Source organism: Thamnophis sirtalis, unplaced genomic scaffold (assembly GCF_051295495.1).
Source record: "Thamnophis sirtalis isolate CommonGarterSnake01/CBP01778 unplaced genomic scaffold, rThaSir2_p1.2 scaffold_1, whole genome shotgun sequence".
Taxonomy (NCBI): domain Eukaryota; kingdom Metazoa; phylum Chordata; class Lepidosauria; order Squamata; family Natricidae; genus Thamnophis; species Thamnophis sirtalis.
Genome location: NW_028261381.1, coordinates 15279220 through 15306599, shown reverse-complemented (window position 1 = coordinate 15306599; position 27380 = coordinate 15279220). Strand labels below are relative to the sequence as shown.

Here is a 27380-nt window from a genome sequence, read left to right as displayed (position 1 = left end):
AACTGTCACCTAAATTTGCACTTACGATTATTGATAATAAAGTCATAATTCTTTTTCAGTGATTGGCTTTATATATCAGTTTTAGAACATGCCCCAAGAGCCTGATTCACCCATGTGAATCAGGCTCTGTTTAATGGCTAGGTTGATAGAGGAAGCTAACTTGAAATGAAATCAGCTACATTATAGCCTTAGTTGCAGGTAAATCCAGATAAAGGTGTTAGTTCTGAAGGCATCTCAAATATTAACCAAACAGCGACTGCGTAGTGGCAAAATGACAATTAATGTGTAACTCTCAGAAAAGAGGAGATCCACATGCTTCACAATACTTGGAGGGAGATTCTGCTGAAGATGAAGCTGTATTGGACATTTTGTTCATTTATTTCAGGCATCGGAAGAACCTCAGTATGTGCATGCATGTTCAACAGCAGCAACTTGACAATTCTCATGCTTTCAAATTAAATTACAGTCAGGATATTTTTATGAGTTTTGAAAGGTTTATTTCACCTCACTTCATGTGCTCCTGCGTCTTTAATTTGCTATTCAGTATACAAGATTTATCTTCCTTAAAAAAAAAAGAATGTTTCACAAAGGCACAGCATAAAGTTCTTACCAAACTTCCTTGAAAGACATTTATCTTATTCATATTTTGCACAGTTCTTGATCAGTTAAAAATACAGTAACAGTGGTTTTATCTGTTTGGTAAATCACTTCTGAGTGTATGTAAAGGCAGAAGAATCAAACCTAGTAACCCCAAGCAACACAAAGTTAAACCAGTTCTCCTATGCAAACCAGAATAGGCTCCACTTCAGAAGGCTACAGCTACAATCTTTGCAAATAACAAAGATGGCCTCAAATCCCACTGACTTCCATGTGGCTTCCATGTTTGCGGACAAGGGTAGAGGACACTTTGTTAATGTAAAGTGCTAACTGTAGCCTCTTAAGGATTCTGTACAAGATCCAATAGGAGGGCCTCACTGGCCATTTCATCCATTTTGTACAAATGAACAAAGTGAGGCAAGCCCACTAACACACACACACACACACTCACACACACAAGAATCAAAGTACTCCCACTGAAAATCTGCCAGTACAATAACAATTTTTTGATAATTTCACTTTGTCAACTCCTCCTGAACCGGCTCTGGAGAGTTCCCCAATGATCCAGGATAGATTTGGAGACTATACACAGGGCTGTAAAAGTGAAAAAAATAATAATTTGTTCTTCTTTCCCTTCCCTCCAGTCATAAATGGAAGGACTTTTCTCATTAGCTCTTTAAAAAAAAAAAGTCAAGGTCTAAACAACCCTACTTGTGCTTGTCCAACATCTGTATGTTTGAAGCCAAAATAATGACCTGTCTTAGATGTGTGAATTGGGGTGCCCAGTATGGTTAGATCATCAACATTTGGTCTTTGCTCAAAGGAAAGGAACGACTCATTTCTAGCTAGGGTGTTGAGTGAGAATGCCTCTATGAACGTTATAGAGGGATATGATCAAAGTTGTCTGTAAGTGTTCCACATTCTGGCGGTGGGGATTATGGAGCCCATGTGGGTATTTACACCTGTTACTAGACACTGTCTTCTAATAATGATTTCTCTCACCCAAGGTTCCCACTTAGGAAAAATAAATAAATTAGGGTATGAACCTCATCATTCCTCTCTGCTCCCTAAAAGGCTCATCTGTTGTCTTCTGTTCTTCTTACTAAAGCATCAGCCCAATCAGAGAAGCCTATTGGCAAATTACCATACTTAAAAAAAAAACCTTGGCACCTATTTTCTTTACTGAATACAAATCAACTACCAACATTGCCATAATACCTTCAAAACATGTCCTACACACATACATACACACAAACACACACAGAAGGCCACAGAAGGACAGAAAACCCATCTTCATCCTCATAGTTCCTATGCCTACCAGGTATTGATGGGATGACTATATTTTTTTCAACTGCTTACAGGAATTGAAGGTAAGAGGCATTTTTGAAAATGTTGGCCCTCATATGTCTAGTAAATTTGAATCCACTTTATTCAGAATATTGCAGATTGGTTTGTATCCATCTTTGTCAGACATAGAAGTTGCACAGTCAATCCAAAAGAATGCTTTGCATTTAGTGATTTTTCTTCTTCTTCAAGATTTAGACTGTGTTTGTTGGTTGCACTTAAGACAACAGAATATGATAAATACCGTATATACAAGTATTGAAGCAACAAAATGGCTGCAAAATGACAACCCAGTCAAGATACAAACTGCTGGAAAAAAAAATACAGAACTTTCTTTGATTCCCTTCATACAAAATAAATTGCCCAATTTGTCTACACAGTAGAAGTTGAAGAGGCAAAGTTTATCTATCTCCAGATATATTTATATGCAGAAAACATATGTACAAGAACAGATCTAACTAGGGCATGATTGATCCCGTTAAAATCTCAATCAGCATCTTTCTGAATGTTTTAAATCCAGAGGTTGAAGCTTAATATTCCAATGATTGGGTGTCACGAGCTCCAGTATACTAGCATTCACTTGCAAAGATATGCGAATGCGTGTAGACACAATAAACAAATTAAAACTCATTGCATTCTTAAGGAACAGCCATTTCCTCCCAAAAGTCACTGCTGCTCAGGGAGCCATCTATTTGAAATAACACATTGGTGAGAACTGACAATCTTCTGTAATCACCCATACAGCTTCTCGGGTTTAAAAGGACCATTTTCCATCTCGTTGAAGCTTTTTCCATTTAAATGTTCACTGGGGCAGTCATGGTTAAAATTGAAGCTTTGGCCATCCGTGAAGGAGGAAGAAACTGTAAAAGAAGCTGACCGGAGACCATCGGAGTGGGCAAAACTATGTTCGAACTGGATCCTGTACTGTTTCCAGTGCCTCCGTAGGACAGACTGGACCTATTTTAGAAAAAAAGGAAAAAAAATAACTGATAGAAGTTAAAGGGGGAAAAAAACCTGGGACTTGTTTTCTTTCTCTTCTACTCTGGATCATCAATTGCATATCGTTGGTCAAGATTCAAGTCTATTGAGCTTTTTTCCCTTTTGCAGTGAAATAGAAGGAAAAATACACACTGAGCAACTAAGATATATAAAGACAAGAAAAGATATTGAAAAAGTCAAAGTATAAGGGGAAAAACTTATACAATGATCTTGCATTTTTAGATGGTTCATTTGGTCACTTGAATAATTTAATGCTATATAAATTGTGGAGCAAGCTTTCTTTAATAACATTAATAACTATTTTATACTGATTTATACTTATATTTCCACTTTACATTTTCACCACCCTGACACCTGAGTTCGGTAATGGGGGGGTTACTCTCCTTAAGAATTTTATAGCCTCAAATGTTCCCCAAATACCATTAATTGAATTTTAGTTCATCCCAGTTCTGTAATAACCAAAAGAGCCTTTGATTTAGGTGCTTAAAGATACAGAAATGTGCATGCAATGACTGTCGTTTTGAATAAAAGGAAAATGTTACAAAATATTTTTCAAAATAGTAGCTGTGTTAACCTGTACAAGAACAGCAAAGAATCTTCAGGCAGCACATAAAGATTAACACATGCATTATAAAAGAAACTTTTAGATGGAACATGGACCATTCGATCACTTCTAACACTCATAATTGTTATAATTAGCCTTGAAATTGTTGGCCTGCAAGGAAGAATCTCTGGTTGAAAGACTGAGAATCCACATAAATCTCTTTGAACAACTACAAGGATGGAGAATTCCATATGTATGTAATAAAGTTTCTGTAACACTACTGATCAATTTTAGATGCTCAGCAGCATGTGAGATAGTGTATTTTTGTTGGCTTAATCCTGCAGGATTTTTGAGTTGACAAATCTGATTTATATTTCCATCAAGCTGGTGGAAAAACTGTTTCCTGAATAGAGTTCACCTTGGTTAAAAATATGTTGGCTAGTACAAATGAAGCCACATAAGGTCTGAATTTGTTTACCCACTTCTTTGGAAGGATGTTCTGTTTTACAATAGTTTCCGTTCATACAATGTGGTAAGCCACCTGTGCAACAGGAAGTTTGATTTACTAGAGGCCTTGATGAAATGTGAATGGAATTCATCGCCTAAGAACAGTTGATAGCAGAAGAGAAGGACTGCAAATTTGCTCTGTTAAAGATTAAGAGATGTTGAAGGGGATCTTGTGGCTCAAAATGATCAGCCTCTAAACAGTGTTTCCCATTCATGATAATTATTTGGGGAACAAGAATTTTCTATCATAAATCATGAAGATTTATATTTTGAAAACTAATCAACACATTGTAAGGGACTTGTAGTTTGAGGCCATCAAAATATAACTGCAAAATCAGCCATGATTTAAAGTTTCATGGATAATTCTGGCTTAAATCTATGTATTTATTTTGTTTTTACTTGCAAGAAATTTAATTATTATATTTGGTGCTAACATTTGAGAAAGTCGTTGTTTCCCCTTTCAGCTACAGATAAGAAATGATTCCAGACAGAAAGTTCAGTATGACTCATTGAAAGTTATAGTGCAGGGGTGTCAAACTAGCGGCCCACGGGCCAGATGTGTCACATACAAGCCATGCCTACCCCAGCTCCACAAATGTGAAAAACATCATGAAACATCATGTGACAGCAGCGTGATGCGGTGAGTTTGACACCCGTGGTATAATGCATTCTTTTTGAGCATATTATGTGTGAAATGACTAAAGAACAGTTAGGGAGGGAGGTGGAAGATGGTTGATAGCTAATGGAAGAAAATCTTCTTAAAATTCCATGAAAGATGCAGGATGATTTAAAAAGCTTGATCTGGAACCATCCTAAAAGCTTTTTCTTTACTAATGGCTGTAGAACACAGCTAGCTTTCAAACCAGCAATCCAACTCATTCATAAAAAAAGAGATATATAAATGAATTACTGTACCTCTCCATTAAAAAAGCAGAAAATCGTTGCCACCAGCAAACCCTGCAGAGTGAAACAAGAAATTATTATTTGCCTTACATATGGTTGTATTTGATAAATGAATGATATTATAACCTAAGCCAGGCATACTCTCTGAAGTCATTCCATGGTTATGCTTTAGCAGATCCCTGAACTGCATCTCATGCCATTCCAGAGAAACCTTTATTATCAATAATATTTTGGAGAAAGAGTGACAGGCAGCTGGAAGCCAGTGGGGTTTACAGGCCATAAGTATCATTTGATTTACTCTTCATTGACCCATCTTAGTTAGACCAACTTAAAAAGGACTGAAATAAGAGGATTCTAAAATATCTCCCCAAAAATGATAACTTTCATGCACTAGTTTCTCTGCTCGCTGCAGCTTTGATGACATTTGCTCTAATCTGAAAATTGTTCTTCTCTTTCTAATCACGATTTCACTTGGCTTTACAATGGATCTTGTGGCTATTCCATAGCCAAATGTTACTGGCTAAGAAAACAGATCTTAGAAGGAAGACTGCCAGAGCAGTTAACTACAAAGTTTAGAAGGAACTCATGCATGATTGTAAAAGGCCTGGCTATAAAAAACAGGCTTACTCCCTTTCATATCTTTAGAAAAAACAATTCTGAGGGCAAAAATATGTGAAGGACTTGTTCCCTTTCTCTCATTCTTGGATTGTTATTCAGTTCTCAATATGAGAAATCTGAAGAAAATACTGTACTAAAATATGTACTCAGGACTTCCAACTGCTGCTTGTCACCTCAAGTCTGGATTATTGCAACACGCTCTACATGGGGCTACCCTTGAAAAGCGTTCGGAGACTGCAGTTAGTCCAGAATGCGGCCGCGCGAGCGATATTGGGTGCACCGAGGTACACCCACGTGACACCTGTCCTCCGCGAGCTGCACTGGCTACCAATTGGTCTCCGGACGCAATTCAAGGTGTTAGTTATTACCTTTACAGCCCTACATGACTTAGGGCCAGCGTACCTTTGAGACCGCCTACTGCCACATACCTCCCAGCGGCCAGTAAGATCCCACAGATTGGGCCTCCTTCAGATGCCGTCAGCCAGACAGTGTCGGCTGGCGGGCTCCCGGAGGAGAGCCTTCTCTGTGGCTGCTCCGACTCTTTGGAATCAGCTACGCCCAGAGATCCAGACCATACCCACTCTCATGGCCTTCAGGAAAGCTGTAAAAACTTGGCTGTTCCAGCAGGCCTGGGGCTGTTGACCTCACTGTTGAGGTCCAGCCCCGATTAGAATGAATGTATGAGGTGTTGCTATTTTAAACCATTTTTTTCCGTTATGTGTTCGTTATGTGTCTTTTTTTCTCTTTTTTGTAAGCCGCCCAGAGTCCTTCGGGATTGGGCGGCATATAAATTTTATAAATAAATAAATAAGAAATCAGTTACAGTGTTTTCTTGAAAATAAGACAGGGTCTTGGGGTCTTATTTTCTTTTGACCCCTGAAATAAGTGCTTGGCCTTATTTTTGGGGCAGTCTTATTATTTTTGAGGTTCACGAGGCAGCGAGCATGGTCACCTCATGGCTGCTGCTGTTTTGCAATATTTTCAGGGAGGGCTTATTTTAGCGCATGGGCTCAAAAGCCTGATTGGGCTTATTATCCAGGGAGGTCTTATTTTCAGGGAAACAAGGGTAATGTATTCATTTTGTACAGGTTCCAAGCACTATAAATTCCCAACACTTCTGACCCCTTGATACCTGATAGTGCATCAGGATATGCGTCACATAGTGGAAAATCTCTATAGCAACACGACCTTGGGGTTGCCATGGGACCAGCATAAATTCAATGCCAAGTAGGGGCACCAGTATGAGGGTGGCTCTGACTGCCTTCATGTAGAGATTGGATTCCGCCTGATGGGTGACTTTTAACTTTGTGATTAGAACACGGACAATGTTCAACAGGAAAAAGAGATTCACCTGCAAGGGAAAGAAACATGAAATATACTTATAATGGAAATTATTGAGATTATAAAAACAGAACTACAAATTTAGGGCATGTAACTGTATGTATGTATGTATGTATGTATGTATGTATGTATGTATGTGTGTATATGTGTATATGTGTGTGTGTATATATATATATATATATATATATATATATATATATATATATATATATGTATGTATGTATGTATGTATGTATGTATGTATGTATGTATGTATGTATATGTATATATATAAGATTTTTTTTATAATGGATAACGGATCAGAGCCTGTGGCCTAATGGCTAAGACGTCTGCCTAATATGTAATATAGCCCAGGTTCAAATCCCAGTAAGGGTATGGCTTACCATCATATATATATATATATATTTTACAACCCCCGGTATGCCCAAATATGGGAGGAAGATCACTACTTCCATTCTCTGTCCTTCGGCTCGTCACAAGAGACCATCCAGACAGAAACCCAATATTTTTTACTGTTGCCTTTTTGTTACATTTGTTATATTTGTGCTGATAAATAAATAAAGGGAGACTAGTATAGATCTATTTCAAGCTATTTAGCTCTCATCAGCTAGCCATACCCTTACTGGGAATCGAGCCTGTGCTGTATTGCCTCTAAGGCAGATGTGTTAACCATTGAGCCACAGAGCTTGACTCCTTATCAGCCAGCCAGGGTGAAAGGTATCTATTTAGATTAATCTAATCTTCATTTATTTATCAGCACAAATATAACATACATACATACATACATATAGATAGATAGATAGATAGATAGATAGATAGATATAGATATATAGATGATATAGATATAGATATAGAGATAGAGAGATAGATAGATAGATAGATAGATAGATAGATAGATAGATAGATAGATAGATAGATAGATAGATATAGATAGATAGACAGACAGACAGACAGATAGCTGGAAATTGTAACCAGGTCCACATGCCAGCCAAAAATAGGCTGGGGGTGGGTGGGTTAAAAATATAATTATTATATATGTATATTTTTTCTTTTCTTCAAAAAAGGAGGAGGATATATGTTAAAATTAAAGCTGTATATTGAAATGGAACTATAAATACCATCAACATAAAATGGAACTCGCTCAGATGCTGAAATACACCAAGTAAATGAGATGCAGAGTGTGAAGTAGAGGAGTGAGGTAAGGGAAGAAGAGAGGGACAGGAGAGAGGGAGGGGAGGAGAGAAGGAGAGAAAGAAGGAGTGGAAAGGGGAGAGAGGAGAAGGAGAGAGGAAAAGGAAGTAGTGAAGAGAAGGATGAAAGAGGGAAGAAAGGCGGTAGGGAGGAGGAGGAGAGCGGGAGAAGAAAGTGGTGCATAGGGTATAAATACGGTGTATAGAGAGCAGAAGAACCAATAATCATTTTCGGGGGTTGATGGTAAGACAAATTGATGTAAACATTTAACAATATAATATAATGTTGGTTATGTAACAGTATACATGTGGTTATTTGTTATGAAAATGAAAAAAATAAAAAAACTTTTTTAAAAAGATGGTCGCAAAGGAGGATCACATGAAGTTTCGGTCATCGGAAATTTATATCAGGGCACCAATTGAGCACAGTGATACTTTTGCTTCCCCCAGTGATGACGGCTTTTGGCCCTACTTTTTGCCCAGGTTCGCCTGGTGCGCCAGTTGCGACCCTACCTGAACCGGAAGTCCCTCACAACAGTCACTCGGACCCTTGTGACCTCTAGGCTGGAATACTGCAATGTGCTCTACATGGGGCTGCCCTTGAAGAGCATCCGGCGACTTCAGCTAGTCCAGAACGCGGTCGCGCGAGTGATTGTGGGTGCACCTCGGTTCGCCCACATAACACCTATCCTCCGCGAGCTGCGCTGGCTACCTGTTGATCTCCGGGTGCGCTTCAAGGTGCTACTTGTCACTCATAAAGCCCTTCATGGTAGTGGATCTGCGTACTTGAGAGACCACCTCCTGCCAATCACCTCCCTGCGGCCAATTAGATCGCATAGATTAGGCCTCCTCCGAGTTCCATCTGCCAGTCAGTGCCGACTGGCAACCACACGGAGGAGAGCCTTTTCAGTAGTAGCTCCGACCCTTTGGAACGATCTCCCCGTGGAGATTCGTACCCTCACCACCGTCCAGACCTTCCGCACAGCCCTTAAGACCTGGCTAGCCCGTCAGGCCTGGGGATAAAGATAATCTGTCCCCACCCGAATGATGAATGAATGTTGCTTACTATTTTACTTTTATGTATTGTTTTGCGTCTATTGTCTGTACCCTTCCTTCCTTATTTTATGTAAGCCGCCCTGAGTCCCCTCAGGGAAAAGGGCGGCCTATAAATTCTAATAAAATCCTAAAATCCTAAATCCTACATCAAAATCTTTATAGTGTAAGTTTTTATCTTCTATATAAGTGATGTAAGGATCTATTTTGAGAAGCATGCTCTTTCTTGACATTTCTTGACATAACTAGAATTCCCCTCTGTCCCCTCCAAATATTGAATAGTCCCAACAGACATGAATTTCATCAGAATTTCAGCCTTTTGACTCACTGCGGTCACATGAAACTATTTTAAGAAAAAGCTCCGGGAAAATAGAATAAGAAACCTATGTGTCCCACAGAAAAGCAATTCCAGTTCTCTAAGTTAGGCTGAAGGAGGCTCCTACTACGTAATGGTACCCGAATTCTTTTCTCTTGGGAGACAACAGGACAATAGAATCGTCTTCTATTGTCTCTTAGAGCATTCTGGTGTTTGCATAAATGCATGAAAAGCTTAATCTCACTTGGGAATATGACTGTGCACACTGTTCTGGCTTCTCTTCTCTCCAGCCTCCACACATTCAGTGGAGGAGGACAGCTTTATTTGTGTTGACATTAATGTGACTACAGCTTTTTCTGCAAGAACAAAATAAGGAGGCTGGTTTGTTCTGATAAACTAACTGCATTCAAGCCAATGCCAATACAGCCATCCCCACTTCCAGATTCAGTGGAGGCTGCAGAGAACTGGGGTAGGATTAAGTGTATGGTCCTGGTCTCTTTGCGTTTTGTATTGTCTACTGATTTGAGCTCTCTTCTGGAGCCAGGAAGTAGACCATCAAAAGACTCCAACAGCCAAGGTCCTCATATGTGATCACCATTCATTTCTGTTAATATTGGCCACCAAGCTGTGAGCAATCATTTAATCATTCAAACTCAAAACTTCCTCTAATATTTGTCAGGTTCCCTACCAATCATCAGTTAAGAGGAACATTATTGTAACCCATTGCTTTCTTTGGAAATAAAGTTGTCTCTAGAGGGAAACAGCGATTGTAGAAAGCATCCTGTGGAGGAAATGGCAAGGTCCAAGTTAGCTAATTTGGTTCCTGATGAATGAGGACTTTGAGACTAGCTACCAGTGGAATAGATACAATTCCCCCTCCAAGCTAACCCTTTCATAAGAACCCTCATTACAGAAAAACCCCAATGATGAAAGCAAAACAGGAACATTGGTCTACTAGTATAAACGTTTACACTGATTCTTAGCTTGCAATTTTGGAACAAATTCCATTAAATATAACGGAACTTATATTGCACGTGTTACCACTCTTTTGAAAGCAGATCTGTCAATGCTTGATGGCCTTTCATGATATTCATTGTCCTTTTCCCCACTTTTTCCAATCATCATCATCTTCTTTTAATGAATCCATAATCCCTTCAAGGGTGGACTCTGGGCAACTGAATGTTTACTGGCCGGATGCCCAATGGTCCAGAAAGGGCAGTGGACCAATGCGGAGTTTTGTTCAGCAGATATATTCTTGTTGTGCCCAGAGGGAGAAATATCTGCCTCTACCTATGATTGAACTCACAGCCTCCTGATTGTGAGGTGAGAACTCCACCGCTAGGCACCACACTTTTTCCAATACTGTAATATAACTGTTCAGTGGGTGACCAGAATCAGAGGAAGTATTCAAGAATACGGCTGTATCAATTTATAAATGCCACTTACCGCTACTCAATTATGGTAATTTCTTGGATGCTTTTATACTGCAGGAAGCCAAAATGACATCGAATGTTCAATATTAAAACCAGTGATTATGCAACAAGTGGGTTTAGTTTCAGCCTCTTTCCTAATGAACACAAGCAACAGCTGAGGCCAGGATCTTATTAGGGAAGTGCTTGTTTCCCCAAACATGTGAAGGGTAGAAGCCTCAAAAGGCACTTGGATGACTGTCCTGACTTTTTCAGAAGACAACACTTGCTAGAAAGGAGAACTCCTTGTTCAAGCTTATAAGAAAATTGTTGATGGGACTTTGGCACACTTCTTGTGAATGCCACTCCTCAATGAATTCCAGCCAAGACCTTTGCTGTTAGTATCTGCAGTGTCTGGTGCTTGAGCCAAGATCGCTTTTTCCATCTCCAAGTTTTTTCTTTTTCATCGGAGATCATTTTAAAAAAAACATTTCATCTTCTATGGCTTCAGCGGGTATTTAGAAGGTTATGGTATTACAATGGCTAAGGTTGGTAGTGCTGCCCCTACTGTGTTCCATTACTGCAGTGGTTCCCAAACTTGGCAACTTTAAGACTTGTGGACTTCAACTCCCAGAATTCTCCAGCCAGCAATTCTGGGAGTTGAAGTCCACAAGTTTTAAAGTTGCCAAGTTTGGGAACCACTGCATTACTGTATCCTCTTATCATTCTGCAGTTCCCCCAAACTGTTTCCTGCTTTGAAAAGACCTCATTCTTTCAGGCTCCCTTCACTGGGGATGAAAAGCTAGGGGGGATGAAAAGCTAGGGGGGCTGCAGAATATTGCAGAGATTACAATGGAAGTTGTAGCTGAAGCTGAAGGCATCCCAAAAACAAGAGCTTTGCCCCACCCCCGACCCCCCAATCACTTTGTTTTTGCAAGCAAGGCTGGGGAGAAACAAAACTGAACATCTGTTGAGCATGAATATAAATGGTAACCATAGAACTCTTAAGCATCACAGCGCTGCTATTGCATAACTAAATCAGCCCTGCCAGGAGGCGAGAGAGACTGGTGGAAACAGCCCTGGCTCAGCAGGTACATTTATCAGGCTTGCTGGAGCAACTTATCCTGCTCCATGCTAACGTCAATCTGTCCCAGGGGCCCAATAGTACAGACACTCAACTCTTTGGATTCCAATCAGTGAAACAGACTCAGCACTGACATCAAACACGGGCACATTTCACAGCTTCACAAGAAATCTCTATCCTCAAACGTAGGTGAACCACTTTGGATGTACTTGTTGTTTAGCTTACGTCCATTTAAATAAAAGATTGACAGTCCTTACAAATTGAGAAAACATAAGGTTTAAAATTTCTTTAAAAATAAGGAGAAGGAGAAGGAGAAGAAGAAGAAGAAGAAGAAGAAGAAGAAAGAAAGAAAGAAAGAAAGAAAGAAAGAAAGAAAGAAACTGTCTTTAAAAGTTCATACCAAAAGAGCAACGCAAATAGGACCATGGACGATGTACAGCAGATGAGTCTCTGAACTGATCCAGCAGCTGCAGAATATTAAAACAAAATCAATACAAAAGTTAAACAATAATAATAATAATTCTGCCCTCTTTCTTGTAAGAGACTTTTTTTAAAAAAATTAAAAACTCTTTCAAAGACAGGAGTGACTTACTTGTCATCGTAATATAAGCTTCTGGCTACAGCATGTATGCAGGAAGGTATCAACGGGAAGCCTGTGGAAGAGCAAACAATGGGTTTCTTACCGAGACATCTCAACCTTGGGAGTGCAGAAGCAAGAGGTGGTATGGGCTTTGCCAGGATTCTCACAGGGACCAATGAGAAATATCACCCTTCCCTCCCAGCAGATGGAAGATCAGGCACTTAGAGAGAGTGGAGCTTCAACTGACTGGCAGTTGATAGCAGCAAGATAGAAGAACCTTCCCAATTGCAAGGGAAGAACCCTCAAATCATCAGAAGGGTCTTTTTAATGCCTCAATCTTGTACCTTCTTCCCCCATCTCCTATTGCCTGGGCCCCAGTTCGCCTTCCCTTATGGGACTAATTGTTTTTGACTAAAAAACGCTCATGTCAAATATAATAAAATAAACATATAACCTAGTATGGCATATGTAGTCACTCAACCACCCTTTTCCAATATATTAACTACTAGCTGATAACCCGGCATTGTCTGATAACTGAGCCATTTTACGGCAGTACAGTAGAAGCCATTTGAAGGCACAACAGGCTGTATCGTAACAGAACACACACCCTGAGGGTGTTAGGGGTGTCTTACCCCCACAATATTTGCTTCCAGAAAGTAAGTCATCTGTGTACCAATGCTGATATATATATTGGTTGAAATTGGTTGTATATATGTGTATATATGTATATGTGTGTGTGTGTGTGTATATATATATATATATATATATATATATATATATATATATATATATATATATATATATATATATATATATATATATATATATATATATATATATATATATATATATATATATATATATATATATATATATATATATATATATATATATATAATGTATCTTCAGAGCAATAGCATTGACAAGGCTGGCTTTGCTTCAGGCATCTCATCATGCAGTTTCCCTCATTCTGGATATCCAGCAATTGTCATATCCATGGAGAGCAACAGTCTGTGTAATCAAATTTGAGCAACAAGCGAAGGAGAAAGTTTTCAGCAGGAAAATTAAAGAAGTTTAGGTTTTCATACTTAATATATTAAAAACAAATCAAGAAAAAAAGGTAGGCAGTGAGGGAGATTCTCTTAATTTTTAAGGAGAACAAGTTCCTCTGGATGACATTAGCATATTGCTGTTCTGTCCCATCCCTCACCAATCCCAAGGATCACAACACACCACCATAATCACATACATCACATTCATTTTGAGAGTCAGATGCAAATCTTAGTGGGATAGTATATACCGTATTTTTCAGAGTATTAGACACACTTTTTTCTCTCCAAAAAGAGACTGAAAATCTGGGTGCGTCTTATACACTGAATACAGCATTGTTTGCCTCCCAAAACCCTGCCCCTTCACCAAAATGGCAATGCAGAGCCTCTAGGAAGCTCCTGGGGGCTGCGGAGGGCAGAGATGAGCAAAAAACAGCCTGTCACAGGCCTGAGCACAGAGCCAGGTTTTTAGGGTCTTATGAAAGCCCAGTAAGATCGGGGCCAACCTAATCTCCAGGGGAAGAATGTGCCAAAAGATGGGTGCAATTGGAGAAAATGCTCATTTTCTGAATCCTGTGAGCCTTCGTTTCTTAGCTGACAGGACCCACGGCATGCCATCCTGCTAGAGAGATGGGACATGTAAAAATAACTGGAAAAGATGGCCCTTTAAGCAAACTGGCCCCAGGTTTTAAAGGTAACAACACTCAGCAGCACACTGGCAATCAATGCAGCTCACAAAGTAATGGTGTTAAATGCATCGAACAATCTGTGCCATCAACTGCATTACGCACCAACTGAAACTTCTCAATGTTCTTCAAGGACAGCCCCATGTAGAGCTCATTGTAGTAGCCCTGATGAGAAGCCACGATGACATGACAAACCCATGAGTAGGTCTCATATTCAAGCAGGAACTGTGAGTTCAGGAGGATCTCCAGATTGTGCACCAGGTCTGAGGCAATGCTACCTCATTCACAACCAATTATGAAAGATTCCCAGTACCAGGAGGTCCAAACATCCAAAGTCTTGCTTGAGTTGAGCCAAAGGTTATTCCACCCCATCCAGGCCTCCACAGCCTCTGGCTACAGGATGTCTATGACATCATTCAAAAGGCCTGGAAGGGATACATGCTGAGTATCAGCAGCATACTGATGATGCAAACCCCAACCTTTGCATGACCTCACTGAAAGTTGAACATGTAGATGCTAGATAGGAAAGAAGAGAGAACTGAGCTCTACAATACTGCACATTGTAGAGGCTGTGCACTAGATCTTGCTCCCCTCCCCAACAACTATTGGAACCAGCTCTGGAGGAAGGAGATGTTGCACAACACAAAGCCACCTCAGTAAGACCCCCGGGTCTAAATCCCAACTGAAAGAAGTCCACATAATCCATTTTTGAGAGTCCTCTGGAGCTGCAGTGTGATTGTCTTTTCCAGAACCTTCTCTAAAAGAGGGAAGATTGGAGAATGAATGAAAATGCTACAGTTGGCTCAGGTGATGGCCACTTGAGGAGGCAGTCACCATGACCTTTTTAAAAGCTGGTGGGTCTATCCTCTCCCTCAAGGAGGAATTAACCCCCAACTTCTATCAGAAGTCCTACCCCAGGTGCCTTAACCAACTGTATCATGGGAATATGCACAGATCTATCACAATATCATCATCTCTCTCCCCCCACACCTTCTCTCTTTGCTATTGTCCAAGCATGGTTATCCAGAACTCTTCATGCATGGACAATTTCCATTTTTGTTTTGTTTTTTAAAAAAATACAATTTAACATCATGTCAGCATTGTAACCATTTGACTTTGTTCCATGAGCCTGATTAGAAATCATTTGCTTGGAAAGGGCCTTTTGTCAAGAAAGCTAAAGAGCTATTTCTGTTTAGGAAATGAAAGGCTGTTGTTTGTTAAGCTTCCAAAGCTCCTGCAACTGATTCTAACTTTTAACGAACCTCAGTTGACTAAATAAGCTTGTTTTAGTTACTTTGCCATTAAGATATAATTTTAGCCAGATGTTAAAAGTCCATTGTACCTTTAATCCATTCATAAGCACACGGACTCTCCAAGTTTTCAGAGGGAGGCCGCTAACTTCATGCGGCCAGGCAAACATTCTGAGTGCTTTGTTGGAACCCAGCCCATGAAAATTGACCACAAATATCTTTTTCCTTACCACCAGCCTTGTTTTCAAGCCATTCACTAGAAGAGAAAGCAAGAAAGCACAAGTGGCTTGAGACCAAGTTTTGCTACTCAACTGATGTGGCAAGGGAATTTTGAATATTGCATCAGTAAAACATCTCAACTTTTGATGCAATACTAGCAGTAGAGAAATTCCCATAGAAGAAGTAGACATTAGACATATATACATACTTCAGGCTGGATGTCAGGCTGTTTACTCTAACTCAGGTCAGCCAAAATTACAGACAGGCTGATTCAAAACCACGCTTGGTGCCTGCTTCTCTTCTTTTTATCATCATTTATATCCATATTTTAATTATGTATATTTTAATCATGTATATTTTAATTATGCTCCATATCTGTTAGTTGACCTTTTGGATGAAAAAGTGGGTATGAATAAACTCAGCCAGTAAATAATTAAAATGTCCACAAGAATGTTTTGGAGTTGTTGTTCTTACTTGCGAAGTCATGTCCGAGCCATCGTGACCCCATGGACAATGTGCCTCCAGGCCTTCCTGTCCTCTACCATCCTCTGGAGTTTATTCATTCTCTGTCGTCCCCTTCTTCTTTTGCCCTCAATCTTTCCCAGCATTAGGCTCTTCTCCAGTGAGTCCTTCCTTCTCATTATGTGGCCAAAGTATTTGAGTTTCATCTTCAGGATCTGGCCTTCTAAAGAGCAGTCAGGGTTGATCTCCTCTAGGACTGACCAATTAATTGTCTTACAGTCCAAGGAACTCTCAGGAGTCTTCTCCAGGACCATAGTTCAAAGGTGTCAATTCTTTGGCACTCAGCCTTTCTTATGGTCCAACTTTCACAGCCATACATTGCAACTGGGAAAACCATAGCCTTGACTATACACACTTTTGTTATACACAGTTTTAAATTCAGATTTCTGATATTTTCCAACTCTGGCTGGCTTGATCAATCTAATCTCATGGTGAAAGTAGATTCCAGGATGTGCATACAGGAGCTTATTACCTGGTTGTTCAGGTCTCTTGGCTAACCTTGTGATACAACAGCATCATGAGGCTAGGAGTGCAAAGTGGTGAAAAGAGCAGGTATGGTTTCTTGCAGGGAGCCACAAAATGCTGTCAAAATGCTGTCAAAATCTCATTTGGATTAAAGCAGCAATTGACAGAAATGTGTTGTGTGGAATTCTCCACTGCAAATAGTTACTGAAGAATATTCAGGGAGATGATGTCCACACATCTGGAGGATACCCAATTTGGGGGAAAGCTAATTTTCTGCTTAAGTATATTTATTTTGTTTTATCATAAAAGAAAAAATACAAAACAGCAAAACAAACAAGAGAAGGCTAATTTTCTAAAGAAATTTCTCTCCTGATGGCTGATCCTACATCTCTCTCTCTCTCTCTCTCTCTCTCTCTCTCTCTCTCTCTCTCTCTCTCTCTCTCTCTCTCTCTCTCTCTCTCTCTCCTATCTATCTATCCATCCATCCATCCATCCATTATCCACATCCATATCCATATCCACACACACACACACAGACAGACAGACAGACAGACATGAAATGAAAATAATCAAGAAATTTTAAGAATTGGTTTGGAATTATATAAATTTGCATTTGGATACTTTTGCAGCAGCAGAAATAATTAAGTTTAAAACACACACACACACACACACACACACACACACACACACACACACCATTCGGGGTTGATTTGTTTATAATTTATGGTACCACAGCTACCACTAATTAATGAAATGAGTCGATACCCGTAGAGAATTAGAATCAACCTTAGCAATAAATATGCTTTAATATAGAACAATTCATTTTTTTAAAAATACTGGCATTTGAAGCTATAAATCCAACTCGATTTAAGCCTTGTTTCATCTAATTAAAGTGACATTAAAATGTCTCTGTACATGAGCCTCCATAAATTAAAGCTCTCAGTTAAATCCATATTTAATGGATTGTTAATAGATCTTAAAATAAGCATGTGTTATGAAAGAATAAAAATTGATCCCAGAGGCTACATAGCATCCAACACCCTTGATTTGAAAAGTAGGCTCAAATCTAAATTATTCATTTTAAAAGAATAAAAGATTATGGTCATAATAACCCTGCAGAAGGTAGGCCTGTGTATATTAGCATAATGTTGCCCATAACAAAAATGGTTATTAGAAGGTTCCAATAGCAGGACAAATAACAGATTCCTGTCCAAACCCCAGAAATTATTTCTAGTCTTTGTCTCGCTGACAGGAGACCAGGAGAGGATAGGTCTATGAAGTGTTGAAGCTTATCCTGTTCCCTCACGATACCACAAGTACAAGATCACCTCTTATATGAAAATATGGGGTCAGAGCTGGCTTGCTGTTAGGGTTTCGACGGATGCCCTAATTAAATCATGGCCAAGCTTCAAAAGAAATCCAGTTATTTATTAGGAGCAACATGTCGGCACATACCCAAGTGAAGCCAGCTCTGACCCCATGTAATTTACACCCCAATTATGACCCTGATTCCCCCCTCCCCCCAGGGTGTGTCATAGATCACATTCTCCAACAGAGCACTTTTGCAGGCTGTAACGATCACACCCTTCCGGCTGTTGGAGGTAACCTGGGATACAGCCTTGAGAAAAGTATGCATGGAATGTGCTTCTGGTTGTGGCTGCTGTGCTGCTCCATCATCCCCCCCCCACTCTTGCCTATGGCAATTCAAGAGCAGGCCAGGGATGCTTTGCGAGCTGACATCGAAATAATTCCTTGCCTATTACATGCATATCATTTTGGCTAAACCTAGAAATCATTCCTAAATGCCTATAACATTTGCTGATTAATCCCTATGTCTGCTTTTCTAAAGAAGCGTATTGAGTTGGAAAGAGGCTGAGAGTGATGATGAGAGAGTCAGAGGAGCAAGAGACGGCATAGAGTAGAATACATAACATGTTCGGAGCAAAACTGAACTTGAAATAAGCATCTTTAGTCAGCCAAAGTGATGAACCCCAGATGCACTAGCAACAAATAAACAATCACAAACAACAACCGTGGGCTTTGGGGCAGGAGGTGCACTTGGATCACGGCATGAGGCAAGACATCCAGGGTGAGGAAGGGTTCCTCCCTTTTGGCATTTAATGAGAGGATAAAGCAAAACAACGCCTATTGACCCATTAAAGTGGGGGGAAAGTTTAGGCTTTTTTTTTAGAGGTGTGGCTTCTTTTTACACTGCAAACAAAAGAGGTCAAAAGAACTCCTGGAAAAATAAATGGTGGGGCTTATCCCCACTGTAGGAATCAGCAATATTTTTTTTCAACAATTAATGTTGCCTGTATAAACACTCCTAAGATGGGAAACAATGAATAATCACGCCCTCATGTTCTTTCCTAATAGAAGACTACTTTTTCTAAATCAAAGAAGTCACTTCCTGCCCAACACATTCCCCATTTAGCAAAGATAAGATTTGTGAGTCAGTAATGTACACTTAAAAGCCACGAATGAAATATTTCCAGTGTGAGGAGTGGTATCTAACATGAAATGCTATTTAGCGTCTCTTGGTTGGGTGAATAAAGTAACAGAGGTTACAAATTGCTGCTGGGTTTCCTTTAGATTATATTAAAATTCCCCTTGAATTAAAATGACAGCATGAGTGGGCCCCAAAAGTGATATTAATATACTTAGGAAGAGGGAGGGGAAGAAAAAAAATAGCTTACCCCATCCAAGGAGGTAATACCAAAGTAAATGCTGCTTTTCTGCAAATACAGCCACCACAATCAGAGTATGCAAGTAAATGCCTTCACAGAGCATCCAGAAGTAATTGCAAACCATGAAGTAAAACTGAATGAATTGTGCCACTTTGCATCCAACCTATGGGAGAAAAGATCAATATAATTATAGATATTCTTGTAATATTCAAGGGATAAAACGAATTCAATTTGTACTGAACTTGCAACAATGGAAACACAAAGAGAAAACAAAGATAATCCTCTCTGCCTTCAAAACGCTATGTTGAAATCATACACCTTTTGGGGAAGAATTTGGAAGATTTTTTTAAAAAATCAATTTCTCGTCTGCCCATAGGAATAAGAATATGGACATTAATTTCCAGGATCTTGGATTCTAGATATTTAGAACTTGATTTGCATCAGCAAGTAACAATACCTGGCTGGTGCCAAGTGCCCTGATGACAATGGGTATCACTGTTACATGCTTCATCTATAGCCGTGTAGTTTCGATGGCCAGGTCGCGATATTTCATGATTTTTTCTAGTTCTTTTTCTTTGACTGGCATCTCCAGGAACAGCGATATCAATAAACTGTACACTTCGGCCCTCTACAACCGTGATATCTGGTGTGTTGTGCTCCAAATGATGATCCGTTTGTATTCGAAAGCCCCACAAGACTTTCTCATTTTCGATAACTTTTTCCACTTTATGTTCCCATGACTTTCTGGATACAGGTAAATCATATTTTTTACATAATGACCAGTGGATTAATTTAGCAACTTGGTTGTGTCTAGTTTTGTAATCAGTTTGTGCGATTTTGCTGCATTCATATATTAAATGTGAAACAGTTTCGACTTTGTTATTGCAAAGTCGGCAGTTTGGGTTGTCAGTGGATTTTTGTGTTTTCGCTTTCATGGCATTAGTTTGTAGTGCTTGTTCTTGAGCAGCCAGTATTAAACCTTCCGTTTATTTCTTGATAGTTCCCATCTTAAGCGATGTCCATGTCAAGTTGTCATCACATTTTCCTTCAATGTTTTTCAAGTGCTGTCCATGCAAAGCTTTGGTTTTCCATCTACTTAATCTGTCATCCAGCTGTTTTTCCTTATATTCTGCCTTTGTTTCTGTTGTTTTATGTTCTCCATTTTCACAGCCTGCAGCAAATTTTCTGTACTTTGGTTCACATAATCATTCAAACTTTGTTTTTCTTCTTCTACAGTTTGATGGATTTGCAATAGCCCCCTGCTCCCTATTTTTCTTGGCAGGTACAACCTGTCTATGTCACTTGGTGGATGTAAAGCGTGGTACATATTCACAACTTTGCGTGTTTTCTGGTTCAAATTTTCCAGTTCAGCCAGAATCCAGTTGATGATTCCAGCTGATGTATTCCTTTTGCATTGATGACTACTCCTACTCCTACTCCTACTCCTACTCCTACTTATTATTATTATTATTATACAATTGTATCACAGCGGCCAGTTGTTTCGCCGGATTTGGCATTGGTTACTAGTCGGGCCCCACCCAGGGGCCTAGGACGTCGTAACGTATTTTCGTAATATGCGTGCAGATCCAAGCAGTGCGGCGGCTTTTTGCATTTTACTGATGGTGATTTTGTCAATTTTTAACTGTTTTAAATGTAATTCCAGTGCTTTTGGAATAGCACCCAGTGTGCCAATTACCACTGGAATTACCACTGCTGGTTTGTGCCATAGTTGTTGAATTTTGATTTTTAAGTCCTGGTATCTTGCGATTTTTTCAAGTTCCTTCTCGGCGACCCTGCTATCACCTGGTATTGCGATGTCTATGATTGTGACCTTATTTTTCTCAACCAGTGTGATGTCTGGTGTATTATGCGCCAGTATTTTGTCAGTTTGTATACGGAAATCCCACAAGATCTTGACCATCTGATTTTCGGTGACTTTTTCAGGCTGATGTTCCCACCAGTTTGTTGCTGTTTTAATATTATAATTTTTGCACAAATTCCAATGGATCATTTGTGCTACTGAATTGTGCCGCAATTTATAATCAGTCTGCACGATTTTTTTACAGCAGCTGAGTATGTGATCAACAGTTTCATCAGCTTCTTTGCAAAGTCTGCATTTGGCATCATCAGAGGATTTTTCGATTTTGGCCTTAATGGCATTTGTGCGGATAGCTTGTTCTTGCGCAGCCAGGATTAGTGACTCTGTTTCTTTCTTTAATGTACCTGTTTTTAACCATAACCAAGTTTGTTCACTGTCCACTTTATCTTTTATTTTTTCCAGAAATTGACCATGCAGTGCTTTGTTCTGCCAACTCTCCAGTCTTGATTTTATCACATCTTTTCTGTATTCTTGTTTTGTCTGTTGGGCCTTCAGTAGATTTTTGTTCTTTACTTCGATTAATAGATGTTCTTGACTTTCTTTTAAATAATCAGCCGGTGCATGTTTTTCCTCTTCAACTGTTTGCTTCATTATTATTATTATTATTATTATTATTATTATTATTATTATTATTTAAGAATTTAATTTAATTTAAACTCTTGTACAAGAATAAACAATAGACCTATTTCTGTCAATCACTCTTAGAAACAGAAAGCCACTTGAACCCTTCATGCTACCTGTGAAAAAACACAGAAATAACCCTGGCATTGTGACTAGAAATGTTCCTAATTCCATTTCTAAGACTGTTTCGTTCAAACCACTATAAAAAGATGCTTATTTTCTTATGTTGAGTTTACAAGTGCCACTAGGCAACCACTTCCATCCAGAAATTAATAAGGCATGGATGTTCATGGATACAGTTAGCAACAATTTCTACCACTCTAATCAATGGGATTAAGAATAGTTCGGTGGTTAAAGACACCTGGCTATAAAGCAGAAGAGTGTGAGTTCTAGTCCTGCCTTAAGACATGGAGCCAGCTGGTGACTTTTAGCACAGTTTTGGTCTTTCTCTCTCTCAGCCCGAGGAAGAAAACATGATCAAATCATTTCGGGAAAATATTGGTGGAAAAAATAGCATCCAGTTGAAATGACCCAAGAGAGAGAGGGAGATAGAAAGGTACTGAATAGATTACTATCAAGTACTATTTTTTTTCATAAAAATATAACAGAATAATCAGGATTATATTTGGGGAGGATAGGATGCTTCCTATAAACACCTCCCCTCTTTCCTGTTATTTCACTGATTATTGTAATTGCTTAATTAGATGAAGCTACACATATTTGCATACAATGATGTTCTCCTGAGTTTACTAGATCATATTGCCAGGTATTTTATGAAGCAACAAAGATACTAACGTGGTAGACACTTACTGGGCTATCTGCAGCCACTGCTTGATTATTGGCAGCTCCTGACAGAATAATAATCGTTATAATGGAGTTGCAAACAAAAGAGAAAAAGAGATTCTTGTGCAACGTGATTCTTTGGCAACTGAGGCTCCTGAAAGAAAATGAGCAAGAGAAAGTTAGGTTAGCGAGTCAGAAATTGTGTTCTTATTTCTTTCCTTTGAACAGAACAGTTTCTTGTTAGCAGTTTAATTGCTAACTGGAAAGTTGTCTGTAGTTCAAGGGCATTTGACCTTCTGAAAGAGCCAGAAAGAGTAAACCAACTGACCCTCTGAACTGAACATATTAACTTGCCGTCAACACTTCAATTATCATGTGATAAAATATGCTAGAAATGTTCACTCTACATTGTGAATGAAAGATTGGCCATAGTACCTTAATTATTCCAGGAAGCCATTAATTTTGAAGTATTATCTACATTAGAAAACTAGGGTGATCACAATCAAGACAAAAGAAAATATTAAGCTATATTCTGAAATTGGTTTAGTATCCTGGTTTATTTTCAACCTGATCACCATTGCTTTCTGGTTTGAACAGAACAAAAACAGAGTTTTGTTTTTTTTTACCCGCAAAGAAGGAATGATTTAGTGGTATGCATGTTAAAAGATAACTACATATTTGTCTGAACATGATTGATGTACATTAAAGAAACAGTTGCAAGTACATAAACAGCATTCATTAAAAAAAAAAGGTTATGGCAGAAGATGTATTCTAGATGTAAGCCAAAGTTCCTAAAACAATTTACTTGGATGAGATAGAAGAGCATTACACTGAAGTATTTCAACATTTGCAATTTGGAATAATAATACATTGTTTATATAATATAAAGAATGAAACAAAGGTCAGAGTGACTTGTGACACAGTTTATATTTCTTATTGGTTAATTAGTCCTCCTCCTGGTTTCTGACATCTTGAAGGTTATTTACCATAGCAGTTTGAATCAACTGCCACTAACACTTAGTCATGTATATGGGCTAAACACAAATTCATATTTGGACTTACAACTTGCTGGAAAAATCGACAAATAAACTATATTGTATTTGCAGGTTTGGTCTCTAAATACCTATCCTAGTGGCTTCAAACGTCCCTCTTATAAAGTAACAGTGGCTTCATATATCCCTCCTATATCCAAACTGCCATTAAATCAGGCATAGACTTTGGAGTCATATGATCCCAACAGTTTTCTTTCAAGGTAACTTCCATATAGGACAATATGAATAAAACTAAAAAACTCTTGCTTTAAATCAGTACTCAGAATGCCAGAAGTAACATATTATTAATTACATACAGGTACTGACTACTGTATAAGCTATAGGGCTGAATGCAATTTAGAAATGAAAATTATACTTACTTAAAATAGAAGAATATGCCAAGGGAAATAATAAGTGAAACGATTGAAAGGCTATGGCCAATTATAGAGATATAGTACAGATTCAGAGCTGTCTGTAATAAAATGTAGAAAGAAGAACAAACATTTAAGTACAGCTTACTTAGCATTACATTATTTCAAAGTAATTGTTGGAGAACAAGAGCATCAAATCTAATATAAGAAACATCTCAGCATATCTTGGTGTGGGCTAGAGCTGGTGACACCAATTTCTGAAATTCTGCTGCTATTCTCGATAGAGATTTTCTTTAAGGATGATCAAGTTGGCAAGACAAGGGATTGCCATTTACACTGATGGTCTTTCATTCTTAAGTCCCTCTGCTAAGAATTTCTGTGGCGTTTTTGAACAGGAACTTTTGTTTCTTCTGATTTTCTGATCATTGGGGCTTTAAAAAAACAATTTAAAAAGCTACTTCCTTTTGTCACTCTTTTTAAGAAAATATGATTCGGTGTTTTTTTTTTAAAGTATTTCATTGTAGGAGCATGGACAAAATGAGAATCTGAAAACAATATCTGAGCTTGGAGGCATCCAGCTCAAAATGTTCTACTAAGTTAGCTGTGAATTGACAGGAAAAAAAATCCGAATACCCCAAGCATTTTGTTCTACCCTAAAAACAAAACACATGTCTTACTTCAATATTGGAACTTCTCTTTATTTTATTGAATAATATTTTGGGAGATTTTTGTCCTGATAGGTAGCGTGATTATCAGAAAGAATGTTATTAAATGATAAACTATATCAGATCTTAACTCTTTAAAACACCAATGAGCTGTTTTTTTTAAAGAATTATCCTGCCTTGCTTGTTTGTGGTGCAGTCTCTCTGAAAACAATGAGCATTATCTATGCTCAGTAAACTTCAAGCATTGTTTTGTTAAACACAACAGCGATACCAACACGATCTCCCATGCTGTAGCTAAATATTTTACTTATTTTTTATACATTTTATTGACTGTACTAATCATTCCATGTCATCCCTGTTTCTTTCTAAAAGTGAGCGTACATTCTGAGTATACACTACACTAAGGACAATATATACATACATACTGAGCTCATTTTGTACAAGTGAACATACTTCCAAAATGCTTTTATGAAAGCCATGTGTATTGTGGAATGGTTGTAAACAGCATAAGCAGGAAAATCTACACACCAAAGATGACATGGCAGACACGAATTTTCCACCGTGTTTTTCAGGAGGAGGGGAAATAAACAAATGCTAGCACAAATGCAAGTAAGGCAATTGGGTACACATGGAAAACAACAGAAATATTTATGAAATAAAGAGATTAAAAGCAAGCTTGACTTCTCTTATCTCTATCAAGGTGGATCTCTCACCTCACAATCAGGAGGTTGTGAGTTCGATCCTAGGTAGAAGCAGATGTAGGGTCTCCTGCTTGGGCAGGGGGTTGGACTAGATGACCTGCAAAGTTCCTTCCAACTCTGTTAATCTGTTATCAAATATTTCTGTTTCATTGTAGCACTCACCAGCTGACCCATCAAGGTTAGGATTTTAATGTTCCACAACCGAAAGAGCTGGTAATCTTTCTGTGCCAGGAATTATAGGGAACTCGTAGGAAGGGCAGAGTTAAATTTAGGCAAACATGGGGGTTTTTTTTGGAGAGGGGAGATTCTAACTCTAAAGAAATGTGCTAACACGCCATTATTTTTATTGCTCTGCATATTTTACCCTCATGACAACTCCTCTCTGGGGTAAGCTAGGCTGAGAATTACTGACCTAAAGACTCCCAAGGAATCTCTGTGGTTGATTTTGATGAAAGCAAGGATTTTCCTGGTCCATCACCTTCTAATGTGAAAATAACAAAGAAGGTGTGTTGTGTGTGTGTGTGTGTGTGTGTGTGTGTGAGAGAGAGAGAGAGAGAGAGAGAGGGAGGGAGGGAGAGAGAGAGAGAGAGGGAGAGATGGAAGAGAGAGAAAGGGAGTGGGGAGGAAAAGGGGATTTAAAGACAGACCATTGTCTGTAGGAGTTAAAACCTTGTTGTATAGTAATAATAGTACAGAAGCAATAGAAATAGTGTAGTATACGTAGTAGAAATAGAAAAATATAGTATAGAAGTACAGGTAAGTATAAGTACAGGTACAGGTAAGTATAGCATATAGTATAATAATAGTAGTAGATTATAATACAGTGATGGTTAACCTTTTTGGTGCCAAGTGCCCAAAGCGTTCATGTACATGTACAAATGCATGTGTGTGTGCCCGAACCCCCAAAATGCAATGAGTGCACCACCCCCCACGCATGTGTGCATGCCCCCCGCATGCAACCAGCTGGCAGCAGGAGGCGCGTGCACATGCGCGGTGGAGCTGGGCTGGGGCGATGGCTGGTGTGCCCACAGAGAGGGCACGTATGCCATCGGTTCACCATCATGGCTATAGTATGTAGAACAGGGCATAATATAAATTTTTATGGAAATAGAGCATAGTACAAGATAATAGACATAAAAAGAAATCACTAATACGTGTTCGCAAGTTTCACTTTTGTATCTTGGCTATTTTTCCCCCCCCAATTATAACTTCTCCCCAGCTCTTATAAGGAGATAAAAAATCCACCTGAATAGGGTCCAGTGCTTTGCAGATCTTTTGACCTTGAGTCAGTCAAATTGAGTATGATTTAAAAAGCACCCATGACAGATTCAAAGGCCATGAGCTAGCAGCCAAATCTGTTCGTTGCAGCCCTGGATAATCCACACATAAGAGAGAAGAGATAGATAACTTAGCCTTGCTTGTTCTTGAAATGATTCCTGGTTGGGTGTCACTTCTGGAAGTCAGTAGAATTGGCTGCCCCAATTCTCATACGTCAAAAAAGCAGAGCAGAACTTGAATAGAGGATCAGATTTCAAACCAGGCTGCATGACTGGTGAACCTCTGCATAAGTCCGCTGTCTGCCTTTGATTCTGCTGCTTAGTAGAACTTGAAAACACTACAGGATTAATTGGCCAGAATCAAAACATAGCCATGGGATTAAGGTGGTAGCAAAGTGCCTGGGGTGGTGGTGGTCACACAGGATGTGTGTTGCTTGTCCTAAATGAAAGCAGTATTATTTCCGCTTTTGCTCCTGCTACTGTTGCTTCATTTTTTGCTTTTATAGAACAGGTTCTCAGATTTCTTGCACATTATTAGCCTTTCACCAACGAAGGTATTCCCCCCTACCCTTTGGAAGGAAGTCTCTAGGGTCAGTCAAGGTCTGTATTAACCGGTCTTATAAAATTTGTAAACCAACTGCACTGTAATTCAATAGCAACTTCCTGGGATTTAAGCTGTTAGGCATCTG

General features: G+C 39.0%; 1 protein-coding gene across 3 annotated transcripts in view; it reads right to left on the bottom strand.

Moving 5' to 3' along the window:
* Positions 1-1283: 1283 nt before the first annotated feature.
* Positions 1284-27380, bottom strand: part of LOC106539490 (calcitonin gene-related peptide type 1 receptor-like) — an 87241-nt gene continuing 61144 nt past the window's right edge. For all 3 annotated transcript variants that reach the window (XM_087708051.1, XM_087708056.1, XM_087708062.1), the window contains exons 6-13: positions 24058-24149; positions 22674-22800; positions 19373-19526; positions 12498-12558; positions 12306-12372; positions 6645-6863; positions 4907-4948; positions 1284-2898 (exon numbers count right to left, since the gene is read on the bottom strand). In XM_087708051.1, the coding sequence (XP_087564177.1) occupies positions 2674-2898; positions 4907-4948; positions 6645-6863; positions 12306-12372; positions 12498-12558; positions 19373-19526; positions 22674-22800; positions 24058-24149 (987 nt within the window). In that variant the 3' untranslated portion in view covers positions 1284-2673. The remainder of the gene's footprint in view (positions 2899-4906; positions 4949-6644; positions 6864-12305; positions 12373-12497; positions 12559-19372; positions 19527-22673; positions 22801-24057; positions 24150-27380) is intronic.